Here is a 25,559-nt window from a genome sequence, read left to right as displayed (position 1 = left end):
GTTGCCCGGGTAACTGGGTTGAGGAGATCAGATAGGCAGTCGCTTCTTGTTAAAGACTGTTACTCAGCTGCATCCGGTTAGACTGGAAGCCGATCCCAACATAGTTGGGAAAAGGCTGGGCAGATGATGATGATGATACTAATAATATTATGTACAACAAAAATAGATTGTAAACATGGAAAATTCAATACGAATTGACGGTTGTTATTTTCTTGTATTTTTCCGTGGTTACGCAGAAACTAATAATGTTTTCGTTTTACAATCATTCATTCATAATGAAGATATATACATATATAAATAGGTGATTCACACACAGAACCGCCCCAGTTTTACAGGCTGATCTCATGTAGTATTCATCATCATCTTCATCATATCAGCCAATTGCGGTCCATTGCTGAACGTAGGTCAAAGTCAAATAATTTATTTCATTTAGGCCTTTACAAGCACTTCTGAATATCAAAAATATAACTAAGTTTGATTCTAGTTGCCCATTCCAAAAGAAGCTTCCTATGGAGAAAAACGGGCAAGAAACTCCATGGTTACTCTTCGTAGGCCTCCTAATGCTCATTGCCCTCTACGAAATATGCTCAAACCGATTGAAAGCATTTCATAGAAGCCAGTTCAACACCGCCCTACCGCGCGGTCGAGCAGATTGCTTTTATGTAATACTTTTCATCGTAAAATGAACTGAAAAAGCAGGGAAACTAATCAGCTAAGTTAAAATTACATCTGATCAAACTCCTTGGAAACTTTGAAAACATCAAAATTGAACAGATTAGCCTACTTAATGTCAAATTTGATCGGTAATTGCGGTAACGAAGATTAATAACTGCGGTGGATGATAAATTAAATCCTTGTTACGCGGCACAACGGGTGCCATCTTTGATTTATTACTGACATTAACGATAGATGAATTATATTCAAAAAATCTTTTCGCGCCATTATAGTGAGTGTAATTGAATTGAACAGGTAATTTTTCTATGAAAATCGATATATCTTATCAGTTCAATAATCCTATTTGCATGTTTTTTCAAGATGGTTAGTTAGTTGCTTTCGAGAGACAAAAGCGACAAAAACCATGTTTTCACAACTCAGAATATACGGGAATATAAAATAGCTAATAGCTTTATGGTACACAAAATTATTTATTTCAATTTCATACAAAATTATTTTAACATTCAAAAATGTTACAATTTACATTTTACAAAATTAAAATTCGTTTGACCACAAAATAAATTTATTATTCCCCAAAAGTGTTGCCATTACAATTCACATAAATTGTGTTACAATTCGAAATTCAAACACATGCTTCGCATCGGTATTGACCACCGAGTAAGTAAAGATGAGCGGAGCTGCCGTAATGCAGGCAAGTCAGGCGCCTTCTTCTTGATCAAATACGTACGGGGGGCATTACTGAAACGATCAGTCACGAGTGTACTAACGAGGCGTTCGGATTCTTTGAGAAATCTGTCGTCGATTATTGGTATTACAAAAATGGGCGGCTTCTAAAGTAGGCGGCCTAGTGAAGCTCGTTCTTCGACCCCGAACACCCGTATTTTGGCGCAGTATTTCTTAGAAGATTTTCCGTTATGGCATCTCCACTAGTCATTTTGTTCTGCATGGTACTGGCGTACGAAAATAGACTCAAAAGGCTGTTGGCCCGCTCTAGGTCAAGAGAAATGACGCCAGAACGTGTTTGTTTACAATCTGTACCTAAATCCCGTTGTTCCACGATTTTAGGCGTGTATCATCGACATTTTCTCCGTAGACAACCATTTAATTTTTATGTGGTTGTCTGTGACTCGGAAATGACGTGTGTGATTTTTTTGTCAGTTGACTTCAGTTTTTCACTGTTTTGATTTGTTTTTTACTAATGAAAGATTTTATTTGTAGGCTACATTTTAGATTTCGAGGTAGATTAAGGCTATTTTTTGGGGTACCATACTGACACTCCATATTAATTATAATATAACAATTAAAAGACTGGTAAAAAGTCAACTGTTGTCTCGATAGAAAGTTAATCTCAATCTCTTCAGTAATTTTATCATGAAAACATACTTATTATAATAAACAAAATGTTACACAAACGTACGTTCATAATGATATAAGTTAATTTCCAGTACTCAGAAAAACCCTTCTAGGTACTGAAAGTTCTACTATGAAAGGAAAGCTTTCACGTACATAAAGGAGGTGGATTTAGACATAAATAACGTTTAGCGCCGGTCACGTCTTGTTTGCCCGGAACGACTGCCTCCAATTAAGCTTGGCTGTATGTAATTGATTCCGTTGCTCCGTCACTCTACGTTCTCTATGATTAATGAAGGTTTGTAAAGTATACTTTGAAAACTCTGTGTTTTTATGGTGTGGTATTAAAAAATATTATTTTATTCAGTAATTTAAAATATTTTTTATAAGATTTAAAATTCTCTACGTAATTATTTAAGTATAATCGTTTAATAAAGAGTTCAACAATAGTATTAAAATATATATCTTCTACGTATATCGGTTGAGTTATTTACCCAACTAATATCCTCTCTCTATTTCTATAGAAAACAATAAACTTCTGAGAATCTTCCAGCCAATATGAGCTCGACGAGGAATGCAAACAATATAACTTACATTAATTTCTTGTATGAAGTTATATCATATTACCACAGAACAATGAAATAAATAGACATATGTATGACTAGATGTGCTGGCATTTGTTTTTTACTAATAATTTTATCTGCTTACTTTATTTGTTATTACTTAGCAGTAGCCCGCAACTTCGAACACGGAGGTTATTTTAAAGTAATAAAATTGACATAATTTGTTAACCTTAAGGGATAGTTACAATATACCACAGCTGACTTTTCTGTTATCCTGTTACATATTATCATTAAGGTGATCTTCACACTGCCCCGCATCACGCTGCATCTTGCGTGTCGACGCACCTACGCGCGTTCCTGCGGGAGTGCAGATCTGCATCATCGTGCGGGTTTTTCACGCACTCACGCGCGTAGGTGCGTTTAGTAGATTCACGCACGGCGGCTTCCATTTTCAAATATACACGTCACGCCCATTCAAAATCACGCACGGCAATGCGGGATTCAGTGTGCCATACCTTGCGTCTCGCCCCGCACCTACGCGCGGGGGTGCGTGTTTCCCCGCATGCCATCATCACTCTATGCCATAACCGCTCATAGTAGATAATCTCGTTTATTATCAATAAAATACTATTACATTATACGTAAGTATTATATAACCAGCGTTCTGGAAAATCGTAGGAAATAAATATGGATTATTTATGTTCTTTATTATCAATGCAAAACAAGTTTATTGGTTTCCAGAGTGGTTGCCATGGAGATATGACTTTTGGATACGTAAATGGAATTATATAGGTATCTATATAGTCACTATATTTCTCTGTATGAAATAAAACGGGCCAAGATTTGTGATTGTGAGTGCCATTTTTTTTGTACTCTACCAATTTGAAATGTAATAGGTATTCTCTTCAAAAGATTTGGTATGCATGTCTGACGTATTTCGAGAACAGCCGCCGACGTCACTAAAAATCAATCTGTAGAACATTATGCATTATGCTATGTGCCTTACACCACAAATCTAGACCATTTAATAACACTTATTCTAAAATCAAATAATATTATAATCTGCAAACAATTTCCAAATAAACGAACCTGCCCATTTTCTAACGAATATTGTAATCATATTCTTTCCAAGCAAGCTTTTCATAAAATAATTGGATTTTCGCACAAAACTCATCTCTGCTAAAATAATATTTGATTTGTCTAAGTAATTACAGAAATTACTGAAGTATCGTGATTACGTCGTTCTGAAAATGATAAATTCGTTGTTTAGAAGCCATGTTTGATTATTAAGCTTTCTCTTTTTTTGTTAACTCAAGGTGACATGTCCTGCCGGGGCTGCGAGATTTTTCGAAAGAGTTACCGCGGCCCTGTTACATAAAGGGTCTCGGAGGGAAAGCTAGTTCCAGGTATTAGTCAGTATGAGTTTGTCACTCCCTACAGCGGGAGTGCCGTTTGATGATTTCCCATGAAAAAAATAAAAAGTACTTGTCGATAAAAAAACTTGCCTTCTATCCAGTCATTTCATACTTTATGTAACCCCCATGCCCGCCCCTCACGCAGCACTTACCTGTATACAAATCCTTATAAAAGGAACCGCTTGTAAAAACCCACCTATCAAATCATTAGTACAGCTGCAAAAATACCACTGTAGTTCAATGAACCGCATAAAATTTCCTCTTCATTCGATATCATACTTCCCGGTCACTCCTCTCGAATCCTCAGTCGGCAGTACCTCAAAAAGGGTCCAATAAAGGCCATGTTATTAAGTTATACATAATTTTGAGGAGGTTCTGAATGAAATGGGCACTTTAACACGAGATAAAATGGACCTTCAGCGGTCAAAAGCGGTGTTTCAACCAATACCTACTCGGATATCATTAGACGGAGATATGAATTTCGGGTTTATCCAATTGCGAGAATCGTAATTACTGTGTTATCGTTTATTACGGTTTTGAATTCAGATTTCGGGTGTGTTATTCCGATAATTAGAAAGTAAATAGGATTATAAAATCCAATTAAAAATTTTAATGAGCGTAATTTATGTGCGACTTTTCCAGGAAAGAATTAGTACATTCATCGGTCTTTATATGGTTTCATTGTTCTGACATACATGCTTTTTGAATAGTTGGTAAACAATCCTAATTGCTCACACCTATTTACTTAAAGCTTAATTAATACAAACAGCCGCGGGTAAACATTACCTATATAGCCACACATGTGTACTGAAAGTCCATTTATTTTATACATCAGTGATTTTCATTGATTATCGCAAGGAAAACAAGCCTCGAGCTTCTGTTGTTTGACATCCCGCTCACGTTGAAAGAGGCGACGAAGAGAAATGTTTTTATATTGTGTTTGTCGGTAAAGGCAGGCTCGCATTCAGCCGAGCTCAACCTTAAAAGAAAAAAGCGCTCTCGTTACACATTTAGCTGGAATACAGCACACATATTTGCTTACAAAGTTCTTTGAACCAGAAAAACAGATTACTAGAGAATACTTTCAACAATATATGTTCTACTCAATCACGTAGATACATAAATCTTTCGCCCAACGAATTTAGTTGGGGCATTCATGTTCTATGGTATAGAGATTGATAGATTATCAATCATTTTTATGTACTGGCCGATGACAGTGTCGGAGGTTGGGCCGAAATCTAATAAAGTAGGTCGTTTGTTAAGGCGAGTCCATTTTGCGGGTGTCCCGTTTCTCGTCTGTGTAGTGTTGACGCGAATAGATAACTCCATTACGTGATGCTAGAAGGAAATGGGCTTGGGTTTCTGAAGTCGCTTTTGTTTCTAGAACGTTATTTTACGTTGGGTACGTGATTTAATTCAACTTTCCACAATATTGACTATTGTTACCTACTGAGAGTAGGTATTTGTTTTTAAGATATTTTTTATTTTTTTCTACCGGATAACATAAATCACAATTATTGTCATAACCACTTATTTTCACCACAATAAAACAATTTTAAACTTACAAGCATATATAATTTAATCGCCTAATAAAACTATCACCGTTTCCGTAAACCGATTCCCGCGCTAACATACATCAAACGAAAGCTGGTAGCAATAAAACAAAATGGCTGTCAATTTCCCGCGCGAATGAGAGCTGTCAATGCAGATTTGCGCGCCGCGACCAATGACGAATGTTACCGAAATAATCCCGTTCGTGTCTATGGCAGGATGTCGCGAGTGACATATCCAGTGACGTCATCGCACGTCAAATTAAATAGCTCGGCTTATTGACAACTCTTTTGTTTTACGTTGTAATCGATTTGCGTGGATCGAGTTACATGAAGCTTCGCTTAATAATGCCCTATACAACATTATAGGCTCTTTTCTTTTTGTTGTAATTTTATGTTCGGAGAATTTCCGAAAAGCGGTAGGTAGTTACAATTGTATCAACATGCTACTTCTAGTCTTAGAAGATCAGCATCATCCGTGTAGATTTCCATCATTCGCAAAACGGATAATAGAGAAATTATTGCCAAGCAATAAATCTGATATCTTACCCTTCAACTAAATAAACAGCTTTTATAGTAAATCTATCTCACCAAGCTATATTTTATGGCTTTTTGCCAGTTATTTCACCTGGCAACGATTCATATTGGGTATCGATAGCCAACCTACTTTTTTCGTTTCCGGCATCGAATGTCGAAATCGAATAAAGTTTTATTATGCCAGTCTGACGGATATGCAAATTGTGGCATAGTTTTGACAGCTGCGTTAGAAATTCATCGGTTAAATTATGGTTGTTTGTGTAAGGTTAGGTGAAATGAGGACATCAGCGGTAGCAGTAGTTTTTGGTGTAACTTTTCGCAATGAACTGTCCTTCCTGATAGATAACTCTATGAAAGCAGTCATCAATGCGTCGCGTTGTGGGGATTTGAAATAACACAGTCATTTGCAAAATAAATCTAAGTAAACATTGCAGTCTTATAAAAAGAAACGTTAACTATTCACTCTTCTATTTATTAATTTAAAAAATCTAAATTCACATGTCATGATCCAATTAACGAACCATTTTTCACCTAAAAATAAATCATAATTGTTTTAGGCAAAAGATTTAGGTAAGGTAACACCTCTATCACATAGAACCCAAAGTCACGTTAGTAGCACAACCCAAATATTTTCTTTGTAGCATGTACCTCTATAGTATAGTGTTATGACTAAGAAAATAAAAGGGAGGAGGGAAATAACATGAAAGGCGATGAAAAGGGGGAAGGAAGAGCACGTCCTTGAAGCTGGCGTCATGGGATTTCCCGCCCGCCACAGATAAGAGAGAACGCTTTGTTTCACTTATTGGCCGAATATTCGGCTTTTCTAGACGAACAAACATGGAAGGAGTTTGTTAATATTAGTCGCGGTATTTCTGAATAAGTCAGCTTGAGTTTTGATACGAATTACGACAATATTTGTTTCTCAGTAAATAGCAGTGATTTTAATATGCGTGCACTTAATAACTATATTATTATTATGAGATAAATCGTTCCAATAATTGATCCGATTTTGAGGATTCTTTCGTTTTTATCTCTAGGTGTTACATATAAACAGCAGGGCGAAAATTTTTGCCCAAATCTTTAAAATGTAAATAATAATGCTGATGAATGCGGAAGTAAAGCTTTTTATATCTGGCTGCGGGACGTAGTGCCCACGAAAGGCGGATAAAGCCAAGGCGACGTCAAGGGCGAAACCTAGTAAATCATAGTGTAATAGAAATGTTAACAAATATGTGTATTTATACAGTGAAATTGCTGAGCATTTCAATATCTAACATACATAGACATACAAAGGTACAGACAGATTACCCAATGGTTTGCTAACTTGGCCTGGCTTTGAGTGTTAGGCACGCCAAAGCGGTTTTCGATTTAGCTCAATATGTACAGCACTGTAGGATTGATGGGTTTGCCTGAAACAGTGGTAGGTACATAGATTAACTACCTACGAAATACTAACGGTAGTTGTCTAGTGTCGATATGGATGAGGCCAAAGGAGGATTATATTATTTGACTTTGTATCTAAAGGAAACGCAAACTCAAAGTCAAGACAGTGTTACTCATTCTCAGCTTAACAAACAAGTTTTGGTACAACATTAAAGACAGTAATGGGCATTACAACACTTATACGTACTTACAATTGAAAGCAGGGGATTTTCTCGTTGTAAATTTCAAATTCTTTTTTGTAATTACTCCGCAGTTGAACACAGATCTATAACATCTTCACAAATGTAAAGCCAAGTAAATCCTAAAACGCAAAAAAAAAAAAAACAAAAACGACACGACCTCTTGAATAGCAACTAGCATGTACTATACCTATAGCTGTCTCAGTATATATCAGAAATCGAATCACACCAAAGTTCTGGCCAAGTTTGGCCAAGTTCGGCCAAGTCCGGCCAAGTTGTCGCAAGACCCTTCAGTCGAAGGTCTGAGAACAAAAGGTAATATAAACGAGATTAAGTGCTGCTAATACAGTTACCGACCGAATTTCTGATGGATTCCTACTATACGCAGGATAGTCAAAAAGGTGGCCAGGGTTAATTTTTTTTTTATACAATTTTTCCTTATCAATCTTAGTGTCTTACGAACGATTCTTCATCATTTTAATACTATAATTGAATATTATTGCAGCCTTATTTAAATGAAATGGAAGTGGAATGTTATTCAAGAATATTTTGTCATTGCAACATATTGATTCATATTCATTATTTCATAATAGTTAATTGCCTGAACATGTACTAACTTACAATCGATGTAAATTATTAACGTTTATATTAATGTAACTTTAAACCAAGCCATACTTATTATTCAACTACCAAAATGAATGGTAATCCAAGTTCACACATGTCTCATTTCCACTGCTATTTAACCGTTTCAAGGTTCAGGTTAGTCAAGGTTAGTCGACTATTAACCCTAAAGTTTCGCTATGTACCCTCCAGTGTTTGGCTTTGCCGCCTAAAAGGCAAACACTGGCTACGATTCCCTCATGTATTATGTACGCTAAACTTTTAGTGTAGTTTACAGTTAATGAATAAGTCATGGGGAAAAATGTTTTTAATTAGGTCTGATTTTGTAAAAGAGGTTTACGATTTCAGGATGTTAGATATGTTTAGTTTTACTGATAAAAAAATATCAATACTTACCCAAAAATAAAAACCAAAAATTTTTGATTTGTTTTTAAGTACCGCAAAGGCTTCGAAACTACTGAATCGATTTGAAAAACTTTCACAGTTGAAATCTCTTCCTGATGTTGGAAACTCTTCCCGATTAACATAGGCTATATTTTATCCCAGTACTAGGTACTATCTTAGGAGTTTTAGTTGCATTGTTCTAACAACTAAACATTAGTTAATCCATATCTCTACCCATATGCGAGCTTTTATTTTACAAAGCCCGCATAAAAGCTCGTAGCGTCCCTTCCTCCCCGGAATTCATTCCTTACGTCTATAAAATCAATCATCAATCAACTATGTGGCTTGATTTAGAGGGGTATAGTGAATTATACTTCTAATTGTGTTAAGACATAAATTACCAACTAAAGAGAAGGAAAACGTGGGGTGGAAAATCTGGACTTACAAAGGCTGAAATCTTCAAACTGACTTGACCAACAGTGGTAACAGTAATACTCATACCTTCTTTTTGAGAGAAGAGGCCTGTGATGGGACAATAAAACAACTGACAATTTCAAAAGGCAATACGAGTGCTACTGGCCACTAGAATAATTTTATTCGTCTTGTTGACCAGCATATAGCTACCAAAAGTGATACAGTTAGCTAACAAGATCTGTCAACCCCAATTACAGCATTCAGTCTGTCTCTAAGGCATTAACTCATCAAAGGCCAGCAAAGAGCATTGCTGATCACACACGGTTGCATCTCTCTGTTATACAAATAAGGTTTGATACTCCCCCATTGTGCAGGATAATTGACAATACTATATCGAGTTGTGGCGATGACATATCGAAATCGAATAATCGGTCTATCGAGTTATGAATAGAATAGGCTTCTTGCTGGCCGTGTAAAGGGAATTGAAAAAAGTATGTAATTAAGTTTAGGTGCATGAAACTTATACCAGAAATAAAAGTCTGTCGTAATAGGCAGGAATTGTATTTATTAATTTCAGTCGTGTGTATTTTTTTTATTTTAATTTTTATGATTCAGTAAAAGTCAGTTAAATACGTTTAGTTTTCCCATGCATTCATAAAAACTGCATCTTAAATTAGTTACTAGGTAGATGGTTAATCTTTTCACATGAAAAATAATTAGCTCTTCACTTATATAATTTTTAAATATAAAAAACCAGACTTCCCATCTTAGACATGTCTGACTAAAGGCCCCTCCGTCCCATATTTGAAAACCCCCTGTTTGTCCGCGCTCACAGTTCAGTACGCCATGTTTCATACCCGATGAGTATGTACAAAGGCCTGAAAATTCATGAATGAACGCTTTGTAACCTTGGGCGTTTCAAATAGGTAAGTTCCATAGCTTATTACGCACTCTTTGTGTGTAAAATTATTGGGAAACGGGTAGACAAACGTTATAGAAAATGTTACACTGTTTATAATCCTTTTTAATTAAAATAAGTATCGGAAATATCGCTTCTCATATAAGCATAAAGAATACACTCAATTTAAAAAAAATTGCACACATAAATTAAAAATACAATACTAAAATATTCCATCCATACTAAATTCTCAAAAAAGACAAACAAAACCTCAATCCCCTACAAAAAAAGCACCCAAAAAGTGTGCACAGACTAGCAAAAATCTGGCTAAATTCAGATTACTCCGGCACGATCCAGTGCAAACCGGCGCGCGGCGGTACAAGCCGCCCGCGGGTCTAATTGGCGGTACGTCTCCGGAACTAGGTGCTCGGCCGTCTTCCGTTCCACTCGCTGAAAGCAGGTTTTGCCGCTAGATACATTATGTTGAGGATAAACGCTGGCTTTTGGAAGGTAGATTTTTTGCCACTTAACGTTTTAAGATGGCGAGATTTTAGTTGTAGATTTTATGTCTTGGTTTTCAGATTTTTATAGTTCACTATCACTCTTATTATACGAGTATGCTACCATCTAATGCTTTCAATATACTTATCTTCATGTCTCCCCAAGTGTTGAGGGAGCTACCAGATCACAAACCAGAAAAGTATTTCAAGAGCATCTTAGGTCTCAGATCCCCGTGGGCGGGTGCTAAACGTATCGAAGGCAAAATCAATAATTCCCTCAAAACCCTGTGTTTGACGTAGCTTAGAAGCGATCCCGGACCCTCGTCCATAAGTGTGAAAACGCCCACCCTGTGGTTTCACACCGCCTTAACCGAAGCGGATACACCCCTACAGTTTAAACAATAAGGCTCCATACAGATTACAAAGCAAACATACGACAATTAGTATTGAAGATAAACAGCCTAGTTTTGGTACTGACGCATAAATTATGCGTTCCTTCAGTGAGTAATAGCCGTATTTACACTTTTGGAACGCTAAGCGGGACGTTTCTTGCGTAAACATGCGATATCGATTAATGAGATCTTATTTGTTACTGGAGTCTCGAAAGAGGGTCGATTTTTTGGCCAGACAGTGTGAAAAGTGTTGCGTAATTTTTGGAGTAATCTAAATACTTAAATGTCTGACTGATGAATGAGTCTAGTAGTTTATAACTTGTTGAAAACGTCTGCATTAGAAACGTGGATGGATTGAATAGTTCTGTCTAAATATAAATTAATCCCAGCTTTTGGTTCGTATCTCAACATTTTCAACTAACAAAACTTTAGTCTTTTGTTTGTACAAATGTTGAAAGTAAGCTAGAACTAACATTTTCAGTGTAACAGAGAGGCTCTCCAAAAATTCGTGAACGAGAAGATAAAGCTAAACTCGCAACTGGACTGGTATAAATCAATTAAAACTTTGTTTCAGCGTATTTTGAGAAGTTTATTATTGATAGTAAGACTATAGAAACTTGTTCTAATGCCCAAACTGACGGCCACAGTCTGAGAACACCAAGGTTTGTGGCCTTATATTTTATCATCGGACATGGCATTTGGCTATAAATACAACCGCCAAATAGCTAATAAATCAGGCCAATAACTATTGGAAGCGTTTCTATAATATCTATTAATTATTTGGGCTGGATTATTGAGGTCTAAGTTGATTTGAACACGCTCGAACATCGACTTCTTTTATCTGATTAGGTAAATTTTTACAATCAATAATGGTGTGTTTTAGCTCAGCAATCTATATGCTTTATTATAAAACATACGAAAAACTATGTTATAATAAACGCAGATTGTATTTCAGGACTCATAGGTTTCCTGCGTCAAAGTTTTTCAACTTTAAAAGAAAAATAAATGAACTATTTATTACACAGGGAAGAAATTGTTTGTTTATTCTGAAAAATGAAACAAAACAACTTAGATATTGGTTGAGAACTAATTTTGTGTTAGGGATATCTTCGAATGAAAAGAATGAAAATAATATATATAAAAATGAATAGATATATATATATTTATATAAATATGAGCACTTTAGTTACCTACTCTTTGAACTAAATATGTTAAATAAAATATTTGTATCTAACAAATCTTAAAAATTAAGTCTTATTAAGCCAAAAAATTCGCGTTACAACACGTAAAACTAAAAGAGGTTGCTTAAAAAGTCTGGAACTTTTCACAAAAAGGCGTCGTTGCCCAGTCTATGAATTCCTTAAAGCCTTCAAGTAGGAAAACTTCAATGCGCGGTTACCGCGAACCGAGCTAGGATTTCTTTTTTATTTTACCTACCTATTTACATTCCTATGCACATCCACGCCGTTCTAGGAATAAATTAAAACTTTGTGAATTGCATTTACCCACACTTTCAGAGAAATAGAAGACTGAATTTATTTTAAAATGTCAATTTTAGTAGTTTGTTTGAATTCACAGTGTGAAAACTAAAAAAGGATTTTCTAGTAATTTAGTGGATTATAAAAATTCGTGAGCGAAAAATATACCCATGTATAAAATATAAAATTTTGCTACCGAGATTTGGACAGAATTATGCTGTCCACCTTACAAATACAGCCACTTTAGGCCACTTTATTTCAAAACTAGCCGTTTACCCGCGGGTTCACCCGCGTCCCGTGGGAGCTACTGCCCGCACCAGGATTAAATATATCCTATGTTACTCACAGATAATATAGCTTTCTAATGTTGAAAGAATACCTATTTAAAATCGGTCCATTAGTTTTTGAGTTTATCCATTACAACCAAACAAACAAACAAACAGAGTTTTCCTCTTTATAATATTAGTATAGATAACTATTGAAGTATTTATACAAATCAATTACGCCCAAAAACCGCAACAATTTGTCCGTACTACCTATCCAATTCCCTTTAAACCTAGCAGGCTTACCACAGACTTTACTAAAACACAAAGTCCAATCAAAGGCAGATTTGCAGGGTTCATTTTGGGACAAAAAAGTCCAGTATATCGTACAGTCAACTTCAGGTCGTGGTAACAGTTTTATAGGAAAATCGTACTTATTACTATTGAGTTAAGGTGCATGACAGTTACCACTGATGTGCGGTCTACCGTACTAAGGATTTGCTTAGAGCCTACGGACGATTCAGGGTCATTCGAAAGTCTTTTGTTTTATTGAAATAAGATAGAAATGTATGGAAATTGGTTCTTAAACTACTGAAACAGGTAGTATAATGTCAGAATTATTGCTTCGATTTAGGGTCGATTTAAGGATAAGGTTTACAACCTGAAATTGGATTGTAATTTGAAAACTACAACTGAAAAATCTTCCTATGTTAGATTTTGAACTAATTGGGCTCTGACCTTTCAACTTTTAGTCTATTGTTCAATTAACTTTATAAAAATAAAATAAAAAGTAAAATTTTATAGAACCTAGATTATGTAGTTCAAAACATTGTTACAAAACGAAAAATCCTTTTATCCAAGATAACTTCTTTTAAAAAGTCCTCTCCACAATTTAATCTTTGTTTTTAAAACAACAGCAGTAATACGTTTAATTTCTCCTCGCGATCTCCGCGTTGCGGCCGAGGCAATGACAAATAGCGTTTAGTTACAAACTGCGCGGGCGACACAGGACTTATTATAGAATAGCTCTAGTAAATTAAACAAGCTTGTTCTGCGTTTATCATGGACTTCTGCGTTGTTCATTTCTTTCTCTGACTTTTTAATAAGAAATTGCTGTGATTTTACTTGCATATGTAAATGTATGCAATAATTAATGTTCCAAACTAACAGATACATAGGCTTGAACCAGTCTATATCACATGGCTGACAATTTTGTTAGGTATTTAGCGCATTCGATTTTTTTACACATATAAAATATTTCTAAATGTGAAGTTTTGCACCTACCACTGCTATCTCTCCACCTCCCAAAGATAGACAGTAGACCGTGCTAGAAAACGCGTATAGAGCTAAGTCCACCGTAGTACAACAATGTGCAAAAAAGATTTAATAAATAAATAAGTTATTAAACTAGGTAACTTTAAATATTTCAGCGTTTATATTTTGACCCTTTCAACTGAAATTAATTAACCCAAAAATAAATTCTTTAGGTAATAAATCGGGATTGACGAGCAATCAAAAAGAGTTGTGGCTAATTAACATTTTTTCTATCTATTTTTACTGAACTGCCCTTTTAAAAACTATAAATAAGTTTTAAATACGCTATTAAAATCACTGAAGCGGCTTATCGTCGCCCTCGAATTTGTTCCAACTTCTTTAGGTATCAAAATTAATGGCCAGTCACAGAGAAAAAGAAAAAAAGTTTTTTTTTCGTGTTTGAAAATAGAAGGCGTGCTTAATCGGCTTTCCTAGTTCTTTTTAGGGATCCGTACCCAAAGGGTAAAACGGAACCCTATTGGTTTCGCTCATCTGACCGCCCGTCCGTCCGCCCGTCCGTCCGTTCGTCACCAGGCTGTATCTAATGAACCGTGATAGTTAGAAAGTTGAAATTTTCACAGATGACGTATTTCTGTTGCCGCTATAACAACAAATACTGAAACCTAGAATAAAATAATTATTTCTGGGGGCTCCCATATAACAAACGTGTTTTTTTTGCTAATTTTTGCTCGATATCGACAACGGCCACATGGAGATCCGGTTTTATAAATAATGGTACGGAACCCTTCGTGTGCGAGTCCGACTCGCACTTGGCCGGTTTTATTCTGTCTTTTAATAAAGGTACGTTCATGCGCACACGAACATAGGCAGACATACACGTCTCGTCATTTTATGCTCACATTTCACATTTTATGTTATACGGATGTTAAATATTTTAATGACAGCCAAAGTAATAAATTAAGGAATGCTATCATTAAGTAAACTAAAATGCGTTTTTTTTGTTTAATATTATACCGCGGCCTTATTTCATGCTAATCTTTTAAGCCTAGGCTTCGAAATATTAAAGAAATCATTTATGTATTACCACTACGTTAGGTTATTTGGTTATATTTTTAACCCAAATGTTGTTTTAATATAATCTGTCCCATCTAATCTGATAGAAAGTTCAAGAGTTTTTGAAAGTTTTATTGACCCTTTTAGCGTATTTAAGTATAAATTAGGTTCTTACTTTGTTAAAAGGAAAATTTTGAATTTTTAATGCTAGGCGACGCGATTGAGAGCAACTTTAATATTAAAAATGGTCCTTCGATTTGTGCGTTACATAAACTTTTCAAACAAACAAATCCTAAAACAAAATGGAAACAATTTTTTATATCGGCTAGGTTGGCATAAATGAGAAACGTAGTTTCTTCGGGAGACTGTAGGAGTAGCGATGGAAAACTATTTTCTTAATATACCTAATTAAAAAAAAAAAACATAATTCTATATTCCTATTATCACTGTTCAAATATTTACTCGTTTGTTCCTCAAATATCTTACTATCGTGGAGTACATGATTAACACAATAAGAAGTTCCTCTTATACAACATACCTCTTTTCTCTATCCTCCCCTCATCATGAGCCACTCTAGGACATCTTGTTCCACTCAAGTCAAGCTGTATTGTGATCATTCATTAATATCCATTTAAAAAGTCCTCCTTCGTAACATAGTATTATTATTTACTTTAACTAGCAGCTCGCGGTACGTGCTTCGCTACGTATATAGTCCACCATTTTGTTACAAAAAATGTGATAATTGACGAACCGCTCAACCGATTTTGTACAAAGGTCACATAAATCATCTACAAAATAGTCCAATCAAAACCTAAACCTTAAGTTTAGATAGGTGCGCCCGTTCTTAAGTGTTTTTTTATGTAAATAGGTCCCTATAGATAGAAGACAGACTAGCATTTTGCAGTTATTAATGTTTCTCAAGAGTCTTACTAGCTTGAAGTACATGATTAACACAATAAGACATTCCTCTCATACAACACAACACACCTCTTTACTCAATCCTCCCCTCATGACGAGCCACTCTAGAACATCTTGTGCCACTCACGTCAAGCTGTATTGTGATCATTCATTAATATCCGTTCATTAAGTCTATTGTGTTAGTTCTAGTGCGTTAAGTGGTACCTAATTGCCGGGATTTCGTAATTCCTGAGTAGTTACTTTTGTAGAAAATAAATATCTTATGTATCTAGAATACCTATAGAATTCTCGAGTTGAAAAAAAGAGAGAAATTAATTAATAACTTATAGAAGTATAAAATATTGTGTGTACAATTACTTCTGAAAGTTGTGCTCATGTTATAATATAAGAAGGAAATTATACTAGTATTATATTAGTTATTTTTGGAAAAAGTTACCTTTTAGATGAATTAAATGAAACTACAGAAATCTTAAAAATTGAAACAGAGACGGTAAAGAAGGTTATGTTTACAAAACAAATCTGAAATCATACATGTAAAGCTACAGTCTAATTATCCCGTACTTGCCTCCAGGCAGAATTGCTTTTAATCCAGGATAAGTTTGAAACATATACTTAAAGGTAACTTAATACAAACGAGACATACTGAACCTCGTCTCTTAAGTCATCAGCATTTATAATTCTGGACTGTTTTGCGTAGATAGCAAACTTTCAGGTGACGCACTCCGTACTTTTCGATCACGGAGTGAGAAATGAGTGGAGATGCCAAAATGCTGGTAGGTCAGGCACTTTCTTGTAAGCTAATTATGTACGGTGGGCAAAATGATCAGTTACGAGTGACCTAGCAAGCCGTTCGGGCTGTGAGACATCTGTTAACGATTAATTTCCAAAGAAGGCGTATAAGAGCAGAAACAATAACGTTTCACGTGCCCCGCTCACCTGTCTTTTGGTGCGCAACTTTCTTAGGATATTTTCCGTTGTGGAACCTCCGCTAGTAATTTTGTTTTCCATGATTCCGATCCATTAAACTAGAAAATTATGAACTAATTAAGAAATTATTTATATTTCTCAGAAACAGCTTTCTTAAGTTAATTTCGCAAACATTGTTAGTAAACTTCCAGTAATAAATCCTAATTATGTCGTAATTGTTTGTTTTTCGCGCTTTCTGTAGGCAGGTATGAATAATAACTTCGTGAAATTGAATTATGTTTATTTGAAAAGGTTGGCTAAGTACGAATGTGTACCTGCAGACATAGGTAGCCACAATGGCTAGGGATTTTTGGTTGTGCTGTGTCATAAGATTTCCACATATTCTAGGTATTTATCTTCTGTCAGCGGTTTCACCTGTGTCCCTTCGAAACTAATTCGCACACCCAGATAAAATGTAGCCTTAAACCTATCTCTATGAATGCGCTCTGAAAACCATCTTCTCAACATTGAAATAATTTTTCAAATTAGACCACTAGTTTCTGAGATAAGCGCGTTCAAACCAAAACTTTTCAGCTTTATAATATTCTTACCAGAGCATACATAATAGATATGAAATATGGATACCTACATTTAAATTATGGTTCTGGTCTCCAAAATAACCCATCTCTACTTGCCTTCACAATACCATGCAGTTTAAATCCTACACAACCTCGTGGAACTAAGCCCACTGTTCTACTTACACATGCCGTTATCACGGCCACTTGTTGCCACGCAACGCGAGGACTGCACCGCGCATGCGCGCAGCCTCGCTCAATCCTAATCACACCGGCTTTTCTTGTTCCATTGCATGTTTACTTTTCTTTAGAGTTAGGTATCTTTTTTATTATGTGTTAGCTGTGTTATCTTTTTTATTATGTGTTAGCTGTGTCACGCGGTTTGACCTACATATGTCCTAAGAAAACTACTTCCAAATTCTGGATAATGTATGACCTATGAAACTCCCAAATAATGTGATTTTGTACTGGTAAAAGATTTTTTAAAAGCTGTTCGGTGAATCCAGATGTTACTTGTCTTATATGTACAAAATCACAAACTTTTGTCATCAGTTCTCTTATCTTTTACAGCGAAACCCATTATGATCTGCCGAGCTTTTTCTCAACTAAGTATGTTGGGGTTGGCTTCGTGTCTGACCGGCTGCAGACAAGTAGCAATGTTTTACGTGGAGCGATCTGACCTGCTTAACCCAGTTATAAGAGCAACCCGATACCCCTTGGTAAGACTGGTTGTCAGGTTTTCTAACTTCTAACGGCCAGAGAAACTATAAAAACAAAACGATCTGTTTCCCCTACAAAAGCATCAAGTTTCCTGTAAATACAGATTGTCGTGATTAATGACTGAATGACGTAAATCTGTGTCTACATGTAAACTACATGATAAATCACTATTCTATGTATTTGTGGCGTGTTGTGTGTTTAGGCTCATTGCTAAAACAATGTGATAGGTTTTGATATGGATTTACGAAGTTTTTATGTTCTTTTGAACTGACTTTTCCCTACAGAACAATTAATTAGTTTTCTGAAACTTTTAGCTAACAATCTATGGTATTAATAACTATTTTATCAAAACAGCCGTATCCGGTTAGACTGGAAGCCGACTCTAACAAGATAGAAGGCTGGGCAGATGATGATTTGCTATAACATTTTACGGAATTAAGGTAACAAAAAGGTTCTTCTATATCTATAAAAATATAACAATGTATGTACTGAATCACCAACCTGCATTGAGCAAGCGTGGTGATTGATGCTCAATCCATCTCCGTGTGAGAGAAGGCCTGTGCCCAGCAGCGGGACGATAAAAAAGCTGTTTTGAGAGTTCACTTATGAGAGTTATTATGCCTGATAGAGTAATATGAAAAAATATAAATCATTAATCAAAATTACACGACTTTGTTAATTTGTCTTCTCTGTCACAAATTAAGACTGAACAGTACATGAAGATATAAATAATTGAACATGTAAGAGAACGTACATTATTTATAATGTTTCTGGGAACATTTTGAACGAGTCGAAACTTTCAGAGACAGAACTCATGGAATTAGTTCACTGGTGAATCTTTAATGGCACGAATGACATATGAAGGAGTAACTTATAAGTGTAAATTCTGAGAACATTTAGAACATGAGTAATTATTTGCTTTGAAGACAAGACTAAACTTGATTATGAGAATATCTAGACGTAATAATTATGTGTGGAATCTTCGCAAAGTAATTTTCGATTGGCAGAAATTAGGACAGCAGGTAAATACAGCAGGGTCGCCTTCAAAATTGCTGTTTCTTAAAATTAAAAATCTTTTAATTAAGCTGAAAATCAGCACTTTTTTAAATCACCCTTTACCTGTGTTTTCCTGGGAAGAAAAAGTGGTGCAAAACCTCACATGTCTATTATAAAATGTCCATGCTATACAACACAGCTAATCAACTCGACATCAAACACCCAAAATTACGTTAAAAGCATATAATATAACCGACGCTTAATTTCAACATGAACCAAGGAAATGATTCAAATTGTATAGACAGCAGCTTTGAATTTCACAAAGGCAATGAGAAAATTCACTAAAGAGCGATTAGTTTGCGTGAAAAGCAGGATTTGCGAAGTTAAACCTCTTGCTTTGCACTTCATAAAGCTATCACTACAACTGCACAGGAATTTATATTCTATACCCATTTGAATAGAGTCTAAATTTTAGTGGGATATATGAAATTATCTTCGGCTTAAATTGTTTAGTAGTTGGTTTGATGTATTGGATGGATGAAATGACTATTACTGACAGTTTTGATCCCAACTAATAGCTTGGATTTGCAGCGATGCAATGTTAAACAATAGGTACAACGCTAAGTTAATTTTGTTAGAACTACGAATCTACGTTTAGTCTCTGGTTTTGTCTGAATACGCTTGAAGAAAAGTAGTCAAAAAAACACTTTGGCGTGCATTGTGGTCCTGTAATAAAACCATGTAAGTATGTGTTTAACTTAAATATTTATCGTCAAACATTGAAACAAAAGCCAGCCCCAAACGTTCACGCTTCACCACTTCCTGTGTTTTTTTCCGAATTAAAGGAATGATGCACCAACTCCCCAGCAACACATGTCCATCTATTAGGACCACACTTTTACAAACAAGTCCACTATCAAACTATTTTCTCACCAGATTTCAAGGATCACCAAGCTAAGTAACTTATTACTAAGGTCAATATGCCCTGGTATATAATACACCGTCATTCATAGTACTACGTGCAAATATTCCTTCCATTGCTTACCTAATCAAGGCTGTGTGACGTCATGAAATACAATATGGCGGCGACGAGATCATAATGCCGACGAGATGGCCATTACGTGGTTCATGGAATTCTTCATATTAACTTTATCATACCATGGGCTTGGAGTTACGTACTTTTATTGGATAATTAGATACAGACCTGTGAAATTAATTAAGAAACAGCTATCTTACCGATCAATTTCTGTTTTTTTTGACAATTGAATCGAATATCCAAAGTGGTGCTCGTGGCCAAGTCACAGTTGCATGTATGATCGATCATAAAGTCAAGCAACGTTTCGTACGGTCGGTCCAAGGATGGGTGGCTATCTGTGTTATGATGTTGAATCCAAAAACATTTGTCTAAAACAAATCCACATTCACTCGTGTATTTAATTGCTAATAACGCCGAAATGTTTACAATACATTAATTTTCAATAAAACTGTTTGCTTTATATTACGTCCCGTGTATGTAAACAAAATAGTTGTGATAGCTAACTATGTAAAAGCCACAGAGTAAATATAACATGGGTGATACGCAATTACCTTGTCCTAACATAACAATGTTGCAAATACACAACTAGATTCATTTTCATATAAACAATACCCGAAGAGGAACAATTGTTTAATTTTCATATGAAAACTGATCATATTTCATCCTCCTCACAACTTAACAAAAAGTCGCCTGTAGCCTCTCTCAATTAATGGACTATCTACCACTGAAGAAATTCAAATCGGAACTTCAATTCTCCAAGATTTTAGCGAGTTCAAGCAAACCAACTCTTCAGTTTTATTAATTTAATGTAATTAACAGTAGATTAAATATTTACACTAAGGTTTCATTTATGTACAAAACTTTTTACAAGTTTAAAAAAAATATATTATAAAAGGCATTCACACAATATAATTTTAAAATCAACTTTTAACAATCCAATTTTCACGAATGAAATATTGAAAAGTCTTAAAAGCTTCTTGCCCGAATGGAAAATTTTACTACGTGCACAAAAAATATGAAAATTATACCGTCTATAATCCACATTGAAGATAATGTTTAAAATATTCAGGGCACAGCCTTGTTTCCAGGAAGTTCTTATTTAACTTCAGCTGTAATATTATATTATAAGTATTCCCTATGGGATCGTTTGTAAAAACGTGCGAAGGCCGCAGTACTCATATTTAATTATGCCGGAGTTTTAATTCACTTATTTCCGGGAAATTATGTAAGTAAAATGACATTTTGGGCACGCACTCTTGTAATGAGAAGTTTTAATTATTTCTGCTAATAGATATTAATCTGAAGATTTTGTTTGTTTGAACACGCTAGTCTCACGAATCACAGGTAAGGAGGATGGAAAAGATTGATTGAAGATTCTTGGCCATTCTAGTTAAAATTAAGTTTATACACTTACCTACCTATATCTTTTCCTGTTGGAAATGGATGAAATCTGATTTTCACAAGTGCACACTAAAAGTTACAATTAATGTTTTCATATTTAAATATTCATGAGGTATGTTGTCACAATCGTCTCCAAAAATTATGTACACGCTGCGGAAAACCAAATACGAACCGCTTATGTGTATAAACAAATCCAAAGCATTTTGAAAAGGACGAATCTTAATCCTTGTTTCCTCAGCATCTGTACCAACAAACCCCTGTGCAAACGTGGCACACATTTGTCGCACACTGTCCGCATAAATAATGAATGAAGTGGCAACCCTGCGGAGGTTGGCTGCAAATAACTCAATACTTGTCACTAACTTGGCAACCCTGTTGATATTTTTCCACCTCCTTTAGCAGCCTTGAGCTATTTGCTCTAGTTGAAAGACCTTCTTACTTACGGGTTTACGTAGAGCTATGAAATAATAGAAGTCTAAACAGTTTGCTAATCAACTTCCCAAAACAGTTACAGTACTTCTTTATCAGTTAATACATCCAATCGATGACTAAGTTTAGGGGTCCTACCACGTAAATTGTTCATTATAATGCCTTCTAAAGCTTTAATATTGAGATTATGGTGCCTTCTATTATGCCTTAGCTTGTGAAGTATAGGAGCTTGTCAAACTCGATTTCATCATTAGCCTGTCAATTTTCCACAAACATCTCATACAATATTTCACAAAAACAGACAAAACTTCATCGCCATGAAACAGGCTTGTTATGCAGTAAAACTGTAAGATATTTAACATGTGTCGCGGTTCCTCAGTAAGTACGTCAGAGTACGTGGAATCGCTATTTACATGGTAACTGGGTGTTTATTCGGGGAGGCACGGAGACAGCCTCGCCCGGAGAGCACTTTGAATATGGTGAAAGTGAAAGCGATCCGCGTTTATGTCTATATATATTTTTTTGTAAGGAACTTACAAAAAATATAAATTAGGGCTGAGTAAGTAGCAGATGACCCCACCTATCCACCATTTTCGTATGTTCAACGTTCTGCCAAACACCCTGTATACGTAGCCAAATTGAGAGCCTCCTTCTTTTTAGGAAGTAGGTTAGAAAGTTGACGTAACAGCTACCTAAACATAAAATATATTTCGCAATCAATCGCAATCAAGACTAACATACCCCGACAGACATAAAAAGCTTTAAAAATACTTACCGTAATGCTTATGGACGGAGCAAACCTACTTTCTCAACGTTAAAGCTACTCTTTTACTCTACTTACTAACTACTTACTTCTTTACCACAACTCAAAGTACATAGGTACCAATAAAATAAAACTGTGAACTCATGCAAGTACCAAGAAATTACCAGCTAAATAATCAGCTCGCGATTTTCCATCCCTTGTACCACACGCCAAAGCGAGGTAGATACAAACGGGTCGCGGCCGGCGCCGCACCGTCGCGTCGCCGCAAAAAACACCATTTCACTGAAGATTTGAAATCGTAATAAAAATAATTGTTACGCTGTATAAGCCATGTTTCGATTATATTCACGATCCTTATTTCCTTGTTTGTGTACATTTTCTATTGTTTTAGTTACCTTTGTTTGGGATTTTCATTGGTCTTCATTGGTCTTTTTTGTTTGTGTATAATTTCCATATGAAGCTTCATTAAGTAAATTTTATTGGTGAAAATCATGACTACGTTTTTTCACCAGTAAGTTTTCGCTAGAGGTTAGGGGTTTCAGGTTTATACAAAACGGTTACTGTGTCACAAAAAAAAAATACAAAGAGCAACTTTTCAAATATATTGTTTTTGTTCCTAATGTAAGTTTTTAACATAAAAGCTGATGAGATGTTTCTTTTTTGTTTCATGTACGCTCCGGTAATACAGGTAAGTGAAAATGAAAACATCAGAACCCTTACATTAAGTGAAGCATTTCTACTTTGTGTTACAACACTTAACTGTGTTCCTCTTAGTGGAAAACCAGGAAAGTGCCGCACATAGTGCACATGCTTCAAGGATGTGTGCGCACGACATACATACATACATATGTCAATGGCCTTAAAGATAACTGCCTTAAGAGCATCCGCATACTGCAAACTTTTTAGTTGGCCGACAGTTACATCTCCGTGATGTAAGGGAGCGCGCAAACAATAACGATCAGATATTTGACCGGTATCAGATCGACTAAAAACTGTAATTGTATTCACGATTTATTTAAAAGATTTTTTTTCGTACCGTCGGGCCTACTGTCGGCCAACTATTTACTCTGTAGTGTGTGGGTAAGCTATTTCTGCAATAGCTCCGAATGGGTTGAAAGGTTGTAAGTGTCTCGAACATACATTGCTCGTTTTATAGACGGTGGTTTTAGTTAGCTTAGTAGAGACAGAGCAATGTATGTGAGAGAATCTTTTGTTTTATTGGCAATGTTTCTTTTGATTGCTGTCTTTATAGCCAAAGACTTTGTAAGTATATAAGGTGTAGGTACACTTACGATGAGTTGCACCATTTAACTATAACCATCACGGCCCTTTCACACGGCAGTCCAGTTTTTTGCAGGATACCGTTTTTTGCAGGATCCCGTTTGATCGCAAAAGATATTATATGCTAATGTACACACGAGCAGACCGCATGCAGGATCCTGCAAAAAGCTGTTCCCGTCGATTTGTGCGATTCGGGTTTGTCACTTGTTACTGGATCGTTCGTCCAGTAAAAAGCGGGAATCCTGCAAAATCGGACGCTGTGTTCACACGTAGTTCAGTTTGCAGGATACAGTAAAATGCCGGTCCCGCAAAACTGGACTGCCGTGTGAAAGGGCTGTCACCGAACGATTCTCAGTTGTCAGATTGCCGATTTGACCAATGGGCGACAAGTAAATAGCTGGTTAGTGATTTGGTTACCGTTAGTTATAGTTAAATGGTGCAACTGGATCCTAAAGACGTGTAATTAGTCTGTTAAAATTGTTTGTTTTTATAGCTCTTCATAGCGTTATCTCTAGATTTAAAATGTAGTAAAACAACTTTAGGGTGACTTCCATTAAAAGCTTCCCAAAACGATATAACATTAATGGGCAACAAATCGCCATTACAAAGGATTAACAGAATATTTTATTATTTCAGAACGAGTCACGTTTAAGCCCGAGAGTAAGTTCAAGGAAAAATTATTAGTGTTTAGAGAGCTAAAGGCTAATCTGGATACAGAAAATACGTCAAACTTTGCTTTTCACCCCTTTTATGTTAAACTTTTTGGTCACAACCTTTTTGTTTATGTTCGTCGATTTGAAAATCGAATTTTTGTTTACTCCATGGAATGCAAGATGGCGAATTTTCTGGAGGGTTCTAGATGAAGCCAGAGCTTACAATCGCTAGAATAGCAGTACTAATGCTTCCATTTGTTGCCGTCGTAGATAAGAATAGTATTTGTCGTACATAACAGCCAAGTTTCATAATGTTGTGTAATTTAACCAGTGTATACGTTTTAGTTTAATTAATGAAAACTTATGTAGCAGATTTTGCATCGTTGCATCGGTTTACTATATGCAAATTATAAATAAAGCTTTTAAGTTTAGTATATACTAAAATAAATCTACTGAAGCAGCTGTTTGTTAATAAAGCGATTAATTTAACGCACATGTATATTTTTTTCGATGAATTGAAGTTATGTGGTAAATTAATAATGACAAAAAATATTGTTTTTTTTTTTTTCATTAACAATATTACATGTTATTCAGTTAAAATTGTAGGAGGATAAATATTAAAAAGAAATGAAATTTTCAATTATGATGCAACTTTTAATAGACGTCTCGTCGTATTTACCCTGCTGAACAAAGTTATGCTCTTTGTTTGTAACCCGCCATATTGGCTGCAAGCCGACAGTTTCCCGCTAATAGTTACCGGCACATATTGGAACCCGTTTCCCTTGTTCACAATTTCATTTCCTACTTCTAATACACGCTCTTATAAAACTGGAGTGGGAAGTAGTGGGACTTCATATTTTTATCTAAAAATTAATTATTGGCTGACTATGT

At 35.5% G+C, this 25,559-nt stretch overlaps 1 protein-coding gene across 1 annotated transcript in view; it reads left to right on the top strand.

Annotated features, from left to right (window-relative positions):
• The window catches only part of LOC124638392 (receptor-type tyrosine-protein phosphatase kappa), a 155,933-nt gene that overhangs the window by 86,803 nt on the left and 43,571 nt on the right, over positions 1-25,559 (top strand). The window contains exon 3 of the mRNA XM_047175343.1: positions 24,652-24,675. Within this exon, the coding sequence (XP_047031299.1) occupies positions 24,652-24,675 (24 nt within the window). The remainder of the gene's footprint in view (positions 1-24,651; positions 24,676-25,559) is intronic.

This window comes from Helicoverpa zea, chromosome 17 (assembly GCF_022581195.2).
Source record: "Helicoverpa zea isolate HzStark_Cry1AcR chromosome 17, ilHelZeax1.1, whole genome shotgun sequence".
NCBI lineage: Eukaryota > Metazoa > Arthropoda > Insecta > Lepidoptera > Noctuidae > Helicoverpa > Helicoverpa zea.
Note: the sequence above shows the minus strand (reverse complement) of the source record. Positions and strands in the feature narration are given on the sequence as shown.